Source organism: Schistocerca nitens, chromosome 9, assembly GCF_023898315.1.
Source record: "Schistocerca nitens isolate TAMUIC-IGC-003100 chromosome 9, iqSchNite1.1, whole genome shotgun sequence".
NCBI classification, from domain to species: Eukaryota; Metazoa; Arthropoda; class Insecta; order Orthoptera; family Acrididae; genus Schistocerca; species Schistocerca nitens.
The window spans coordinates 346,486,261-346,495,733 of record NC_064622.1 but is presented as its reverse complement, the minus strand read 5'-3'; the positions used below and the strand labels follow the sequence as shown (position 1 = coordinate 346,495,733).

The window sequence follows — 9,473 nt, the reverse complement described above, 5'->3', positions numbered from 1 at the left end:
TCCGCTATATGGTGAGTAGCAACTTTCATTTTCATAATATAATCACGTGAATGTATTTTAATTCACTTGATAGCTCCCAGCCACAGAAATCTGTTTTGTTTTTATTTGGCATGAGAGCTGTACATGAAGAGGAAACAGTAAAATCACTAAATGTAAATAAGAGTCACGTGGAGACTACCCCCCCCCCCCCCCCCCCTACTATAACTTGACTGCTCTACACATGTGCAAATCTGGCAGCTTGTGCACGCCAGAAAAATTTTTGCGAATCACATCTGGCTGCCTCTCGCTCCTGCGGATACAGCTAATAGCCGCACTTCAGGTAGACAGAAGCGGGGGAAGGTACACTGCTCGTAAGGGACTCAACTGTGTATGTGCATGAGCCTGCTGGAAACTCAAATGAACATAATGTTAACTGTTGTGATGTCACACTCATAGGAAGCAGTTGTATTGTGTTTTTTTTTTTGTCCTAAAGCCTTTGACACATTTTGCTGTTGGCAGACATTTGTGTGTGTGCACTGTGGTTTGTTGCTGTAAATAGTGTATTTTCTTTACAACCTAAGGTTTTTTTCCCCAATCATTTATGTTTTATTAGTGCAGTATTATTCTGCAGTAGTGAGCTATTTTGGTTTTTACCCCATCGTTTATGTTTTACTGCTGCAGTATTATGCTGTAGTAGTAAGCTAAAGTAAAAATTTTTAGAGCATCAATTCTTACCAGTCAAAACTATAAAAATTTAACAGATAACTAAAACAATGAAACATTCTCGGAATTCTAAAAATTTCCACAGTTTATCCTGTTTTTCTCCTGGACGAAAAAATTCCCAGGTTTTTCCCAGATTTCCATGTTGTCCCAGTGCATATACACTTTGCTAATACACTAGAGCATGGAAGCATACCTGGTATCGCCCACTAAGAAAAAGGTTTGCCTCAACAGCTATCCACCTCATCTTTGCACAGCTAACCCTCTGGTTGGCTCTTCACAACATGAATAAAAATTTAAAGTACTTCAGAAAATATTTGCAATTGTATAATAGAGTTTAGCTGCAACACACAGTTTTACAGTCAAAATCATAAATGTCATACCTCTGAAGCATCTTCCACCTGAAGCAGACGGCTAATTTCACAAAGGGAGACAGCCTCCTCTGGAGCACCTAATGCTTCTGCAGGTGATGTAACATGGCAACTGCTGCTGGGACTGCTGAGCTCAGTCCTTTCAGCTCCGACCTGGTTTGTTGACACAGCATCTTCCATTAAGACGTGAGATGCCTCCGAAAGGAAGAGAGACTCCTCACGGGCCAAGGGTGGTGCGCTATACTGCACAGGTCCAGAAGGCATTTTCTCCGGTGCATTCTGTACAAATATAACTCTATTGAAGGCACGCCAACGACGACAGAGGTGTGCGTATGCCTTACACTGGATGTACATGAAAACGAGGCCACCTGTAAAACCAATAGCCACAACAACCAGCTTTGTCCAAAAAGGCCATTCCAGGGATCCTCGCCCCACCTCTTCGGCTGTACGGTCAATCAGCACATATAGTGACCATACGACACATGTCAATGCTACAGCATGGAATGTGACAGAGCACAATAATTTTCTCCTTTCCACTCCTGACATTTCCAGCATTTCCCACTGAAAGTAGGAAGAAACATACTAAATTAGACACACAGTCATATTGATGTGCAAAAGTAATATATTGTTAGACTGTCACTTCGTCCAACATCTACAAACATTAAGTTATGCCACAGGCTACTTTAAAATCAGTAGAATCAGATTGCAAAATATTCAAGATGATACGAAGAAATAAAAACTGCTACAAGGGGTAGTAAAACCGTCCCAAATATGTAAGACAATAAGTCAGTAAATCAATTATTTTCTTTACGCACTGGGTTTCACAACTGCCAAGAAGTTGGTGAGAATTAAAACCATGGTTCTACTGGGGATTTTTGTCGACCTTAATGTTACTGAATGTCAATAAATCTTCAATTTTGACTAATACTGTCATCAAGTCTGAAATCATGATTGGTAGTATTATTTAATGTTTATTGATTAAATTTTTTCTCAAGAATACATGAAGTACCACAGAGAGCAACAATTTTATAAATTTACAATGACTTTCAGGTTTTGAAAAGACTATAGTAACAGTAATGTACACAAAACTAAAGTATCAAATACTTTGCCTATACAATAACAAGAACTTCCTTTTGAAAGATGCATTAATACATTGGGCATCAGTTATTACTCAAAACAATATTACACAGTTTGCTCATCTTTTGTTACCTCACTGAAAGGCTTGATCTTGCTCTGCATGATAAACTGAAACTTGCAGAGCTCACAGCTACGGATGTCTGATGATTTGATCCATTGCTGTAGGCAAGCTTGGTGAACATACCGCAATGACCCAGCACAGTAGCAGGGAGCAATGAGTGGAACTTCGCTGTCTCCTTCACAGTGGCAAATTCTGAAGAGCAATAACATCACAAACGTTACCTTATGTATTACCTGGACTATATACTGTCCTATTATCACACTGAGTCATCAAGCAATATATGTGTGTCTAAAATTAGTGATTCAAAATGAAAGGCAAATGTACACACTACCAGCTATTATGTACGAAGTCTGTTCAAAAAATTCTGGAACATTCATAGTTTCACGCCAGTGGTGTGCTGGAGCAAAATGCGGTTGGCATGCCTGTGTGTAAGTATAAGTGCTGGAAGTTTCAGTGTTGTATGACTTAGTTATTGTTCAGTGCTGTATTGAGTAGAACATTGTGTTACACAGTTTGCAAATTTCGAGATGGCAGAGTTAGAGGAGCAATGGGTCTGTATTCAATTTTGCATGAAAGTCAAGAAAACCTTTACAGAGACACACCAAATGATGCAGGAAGCTTACGGTGATGAGTGCTTAAGCCATACTCGGTGTTACAAATGGTTTACACTATTTAAAAATGGCCAGACGGAAGTTACAGATGACTCTAATTCAGGACGCCCTTTGACATGTACTGACAATGCTCATGTCAGAAATGTCCGAGACTGTGCATGCCAATTAAAGACTGACTGTCCGAGAGATTGCAGAAGAATGTAATACTTCAGTTGGATCATGTCATGAAATCCTGACAAAGCACCCTGCAATGCATCGTGCTGCCGCCATGTTCGTCCCATGGCTCACGAGTCAAGACCTGAAGACTTTTGTCACACAATCAGTGAAGAGCTTTTGGATCACACAAATGAGAACAAGGTGTTCCTTAAGAGAATCATGACTGGTAATGAGACATGGGTCTATGGTTATGATGTTGAGATCAAGGATCAATCTTGACAATGGATGGGGAAAGGTTCTCCAAGACCAAAAATAGCTTGTCAGGTCAGGTCAAATGTCAAAGCCATGCTGATAGCTTTCTTTGACTTTGAAGGACTAGTTCATCACGAATTTCTGCCACAGGGACAAACTGTTAATTAACGGTACTATTGGGACATGTTGCGACACCTGCGAGAAAGTGTGAGAAGGAATTGGCCTGAAATATGGTGAGACAGTTCAGGCCTCTTGCTTCACAATAACGCACCTCTACATTCACCCCTGTTAGTACGTATTTATTGCACAAAAAATGAAATTACTGAGCTGCCTCATCCTCTGTATTCTCCAGACCTGGCCCCTGCAGACTTTTTTCTAATTTCCAAAGTTGAAAACCTCACTGAAAGGACAAAGATTTGCAACAACATACAGAGATAAAAGAAAATTTGCATCAGTGCTTCACGTAATCCAGCAAGAGGTGTACCAAGACTGCTCCTGGAACTAGAAACAACTTTGGGAGCTGTGCATCAATCGTGAAGGAGTGTATTTCGAAGGAGACTATGCCTAATAAGTAAAAGGTAACACAGAAAAATTATGCAGACAAAGTTTCAGAAATTTTTGAACAGGTCTCATGTATGAGAATAGGCTATGCAAATTATTGTGAGCAAGGAGATGGAAGTCAATGCAAGGAGGAATTGATAAAGTGAATAGATGGATAACAAGAAAATAAGATGGAATAAACACAATACAATGGGAAACATAGCACTGGGTTACAGGGCACGAGGGAGGATATTAGGCAAAATTAATCTATGGAAAATACGAGATATAATTAAATTTTCTTGTACATATCGTTATAGTCTATCATAAATTTCACATTGGTTTAATAATAATAATAAAAATAAAATATTAAAGAAGAACTAAAAGAAAAATATAGACAAAGAGTAACAAAAATACTGAAAACAGAATTGACAGCAAGAAACAAGACAAAAGCTATAAATACTTATGCTATACCAATATTGACCTACTCATTTGGAGTAGTGAAATGGAGTAACACAGACCTAGAAGCACTCAATACACTTACACGATCACAATGCCACAAATATAGAATACATCACATACATTCAGCAACAGAAAGATTCACATTAAGCAGAAAGGAAGGAGGAAGAGGATTTATCGACATAAAAAACCTACATTATGAACAGGTAGACAATTTAAGAAAATTCTTTATAGAACGAGCAGAAACTAGCAAAATACACAAAGCAATCACTCATATAAATACATCGGCTACACCACTGCAATTTCATAACCCTTTCTACAACCCTTTAGATCACATAACATCAATAGATACGAAGAAAGTAAATTGGAAAAAGAAAACACTACATGGCAAGCACCCGTATCATCTAACACAGTCACACATCGATCAAGACGCATCCAACACATGGCTAAGAAAAGGCAATATATACAGTGAGACGGAAGGAGTCATGATTGCAATACAGGATCAAACAATAAACACCAGATATTACAGCAAGCATATTATTAAAGATCCCAATACCACAACAGATAAATGCAGACTTTGCAAACAACAAATAGAAACAGTAGACCACATCACAAGCGGATGTACAATACTAGCAAACACAGAATACCGCAGAAGACATGACAATGTAGCAAAAATAATACATCAACAACTTGCCATACAACATAAACTAATAAAACAACACGTTCCCACATACAAGTATGCACCACAAAATGTACTGGAGAATGATGAATACAAATTATACTGGAACAGAACCATTATAACAGATAAAACAACACCACATAACAAACCTGACATCATACTCACCAATAAAAAGAAGAAATTAACACAACTAATCGAAATATCCATACCCAATACAACAAATATACAAAAGAAAACAGGTGAAAAAATTGAAAAATACATCCAACTGGCTGAGGAAGTCAAAGACATGTGGCATCAGAATAAAGTTGACATCATACCAATTATACTATCAACTACAGGAGTCATACCACACAATATCCACCAGTACATCAACGCAATACAGCTGCATCCAAACGTATATATACAACTACAGAAATCTGTAATTATTGATACATGTTCAATTACACGAAAGTTCCTAAATGCAATGTAACATATACCGTACAGTTAAAAGGAAGTCACGCTTGATCAAGGTCCGCGTCACTTTCCATTTTTAACCAGACCTAAGGTCTGAGAAACGAAAGAAGATAATAATAATAATAATAATAATAATTATTATTATTATTATTACTTATTTCTTTCTTTCTTTGTGTGTGTTATTTTAATGTGTGTGTTATCTATTGTCTGGTAAAATTTCTTTTGGTTTGTGTTGAATGTTTGGTTTTGTTTCCTTCTATTTTCACTTTTTTTGTATCTTCTAAGTCGTTTGGCCAATACTTGTAATTTCTGCTTCTTTTCATCTAATTGCTCTTTATTATTATTATTATTATTATTGACAGCAGAGGAGTCTACACTCATCATCCTCTCAACAGGGACTTTTGGAGCAAGACTAAACAACAATAAAAAAGCCAAATCTTAAAGTTTTACATTCCTTCATCAAGACAAAGAACAAACAAATTTTTTCTTTGTAAAGGGAAGGAAAAACTACATAAAATGCTGGATAATCAAGCTCATGCGGCCAAGGGAGAGAATATGAAACAACATTAGACCAACAGCACACATTCTAGTTCCAAAGTACTTTTACCTTTTGAATTATTAGCTGCCTGTCACTCATTACTGAGACTTAAAATCAGAGGTAATAAATTTCACTGATGAACAGTGAGAAAGCCTCACTATTGCACACTCTTTCCCTACATTCAATCCAAACCAACAAATTTTGCTACACACTCAAATTACAATGTGTATGTACACCATACTGACCAGGTCAAAATGTTGCATAGGAATGTCTATACAACAGCAATCTGATGATAGTTGGGAGCATGGGGGGTCTCACTGTCATCAGTATTGTTCAGCTTGGTCATTGATATCAACATATGAAACATGAAGCAGAACATACCTTGGGCTTTACAATGATAATGTCACAATTGCTGCTTCCACAAAACAGGATCACAAAAAATCCTGGCACGGTATGAGTATCTCAGTAATTTATGACTCCAGTTAAATATTGCTAAAATTAGACATTTGGAAACAGTTTCTCATCATGGAACACACCAAACCAAAAGTCAAAATCTAAAACTCAAAACTTTAAACCCCATCAATAAAGCAATGGCAGCATCATCAGTGATGTAAGAGCTAAAATCATAGCTGCTTGGATGTGATGGCAGAACACTGGAGTACTATCTGGTGTGCAAATGCCCATATACCTGCTGGCCAAGTTATACAAAACAGTCATTCGCAGTGAAGCAATATATGTCACCATGTACTGCATACTTACAACAGCCTCTGAAAGATATCTCCAAGCTGTACAAATGCAGCTATTCCACTGTATAATGGGCAATTCCATATTTTACGCTATTATATTGTGTTGTCGGATCACAGATTCATTGAATTTGTTAGAGGACTTCATTTTCGCTACAGACCGTTACAATACCCACTATTGCAATTACAATCATAAGTCATATTCAAGTAGTTAAGGTGTTTACTACAGCTGTATTTTCCACACCTGTAACCATTTGAATGTGACCTAACAATATTATGAGAAGGAAAATTGCTACTCACCATATAGCAGAGATGCTGAGTCGCAGATAGGCACAACAAAAAGCCTCTCACAATTAAAGCTTTCAGCCACTAAGGCCTTTGTCAACAATAGGTACGCACGACTGCAGTCTCAGGCAACTTGCCTGTTGCAAAAGCAGAGGGTATATACTGACAACTCGCAATATCCTGTTGCAGAGCATGCTTTACAGCGTGACACTCGTAACCTCGGCACCTGTTTCACCACACGCGCCATCTGGATTCTTCCCCCAGACACCAGTTTCTCAGATCTCTGCAAGTGGGAACTAGCACTACAACATGTCCTTGGTTCTCACCACCCATCTGGTCTTAATTTATGTTAATTTCTTGCGTATCAGCTTTTCTTCACTGTAACTACTCTTTGCTTCACTCCATTTTAATTTTTTTGCATCTTTCGTTGTCTTTCCCATCTACTTTTCACCACCCCCTCCCACCTCTGTTACATATAATGCACTTAGCTTCTCACTTTTATTAACTCATGCACAATGTTTTAGTAGCAATTTCTGCCTTGCATATTACCCTGTCTTCCACCTTTAAGCCCTCAGGTTTTCAAATCTCGTCCGATGCAGTCCCCAATAATCAGTCTCTCCTTCTCATCCCGTACGGTAAGTCTCCCCTGACCCGTGGTTTCGGGTGACTTTCCCAAAATCTACTCCTTTTCCTAGACCTCTCTAGTTCTTTTCCTTCATCCTTCTTCCTTCCCCTTCAGCCCTTCTGCCTGAAGGAGTCACTGGTTCCGCAAGCTTGCTAATCACAACAGTCCTTTATGTGTGTTTTCTGCCACCGCTTGGTGAGTAGATTTTTTTATTTATCCAATTAAATAATTTCCATAATTAGTCTACTGAACTTTTCTTGTTTTTTCATAGGAGCAAGAGTCCACTGTATCATCACTTACAAAATAGTATAATTACATCATCAAATTCTCTTTCCTTGTCAAATTTCCCAGCAATCATTTAACAGCAAATAGTTCTGCTCAATTCTTTCTCATGCTTAGCATTTCTCCTTGTTTATCAGACAGCTCCATATCTAACTCTTACTCAACTAACCATTAGTTGCTGCCAGTAGCCCAATCCATTGGTAATTGATGCACTGGGAGCTCATGAGGGTAAATGGGTCTGTGCCCAAGATACATCCAGTTTAGACAAAGCAAAACCAGAGTAACAGCAGTACCAAAAACTGTGATACTCATGATCATGATGTTTTGTACTGCTTATCACAATCCTGCTGTACATGCTGAAACATTTGCTCAATGATAAAATGACCCTTCTGTGAAGCTGTAAGATCCCCCAATGAGTGGAGGTGGTCTTGTTTTACGATGCCATTTAAATAGACTAGGTTCTGGGTTGGCAAAATGTCTAATTGTTTTTCTCTCTAATACAATGAAAGTTGTGTCAGGTTTATTACCATTAGTAAAGTGATGGCACTGGGAAAAGGGATGCCATTCCCACCACTTTTCACAGGTAGCACCAGTAATGAATATTGTGCTAGTTTGTGAGTCTGACCTCCTCATTCTCTTGAGATGTCCTTGTAACAGTTCACAATCACTACCTGTGGAACAAATATGGAGTAAACTCAATGCCTTCCCACTCTCTGAAAGTATGGGTGTAGTGTCTGAACATCCCTCTGGCATCCTGCCACTTACACTTTACCCAGGAATAACTCCATTTCACACACTCATGTGCCACTCTGAACCATCCTGGTTGGGCATACTGTAATCCTCTTTCTTTGAAGCAAATGGAGCTCATCCACTGACAACACGGTTACTCCTCTCCTTGGACATCTGCAACACCTGAGTTTTCTCCCATACAAATGTTCTATTTTACCGGGTAGGGATGGACCATGAAACACCGGTAACACACATCCACACTTGCCATGGGGAACCAAGCAAATGCATAAAGCCTAGCTCTATCGGTATTAATCTTGACCATTGTCACATGATAAAACAATGACAACTCTGTTCCATTAGTACTGTAGTGCATCCACTACTTCTCCCACAAAGAGCTGCAATATCATTAGAATTATCATACCAACTCTGGACAGTATTGGTGCTAAACCACCTAGAGGAAAGGAATTTGCATCATTCTCCCTCCCCCTCTTGCGAGACTGGTATTTACATACCATCCTCCCATTCACTTACAAACTGTCTGTCTATCACAGAATTTAGTAACACCACCACATGTACACCAAAATTACAACTCCACTATACTAACACAATGATACAATTATCACATGGTTTACCTCAAACCATTTATATATATCCCACAGAGTTTGGTTTGCACTGATGTAATCTGAGTGTGTAAGCACTCTGTGTGCATTCTGCTCATCAGTTCTCACTTCTCTTCTCCTCTTCTTACTTTTAACTTTCCCGGGGTTAGGGCACTGCCACGTGAAGCAAAGTGTCCAGAGTACCCTTAAAAGGTTTAAAGTGCCCTACATAAACAATGGAAGTTCTCATCAGTAAC

The 9,473-nt window shown here is 38.6% G+C and overlaps 1 protein-coding gene across 2 annotated transcripts in view; it reads right to left on the bottom strand.

Annotated features, from left to right (window-relative positions):
- LOC126203293 (E3 ubiquitin-protein ligase MARCHF8) overlaps positions 1–9,473 on the bottom strand; it is a 78,251-nt gene that overhangs the window by 7,697 nt on the left and 61,081 nt on the right. For both annotated transcript variants that reach the window (XM_049937552.1, XM_049937553.1), the window contains 2 exons: positions 2,280–2,460; positions 1,083–1,631 (listed from right to left, as the gene is read on the bottom strand). In XM_049937552.1, coding sequence (XP_049793509.1) covers positions 1,083–1,631; positions 2,280–2,460 — 730 coding nt within the window. The remainder of the gene's footprint in view (positions 1–1,082; positions 1,632–2,279; positions 2,461–9,473) is intronic.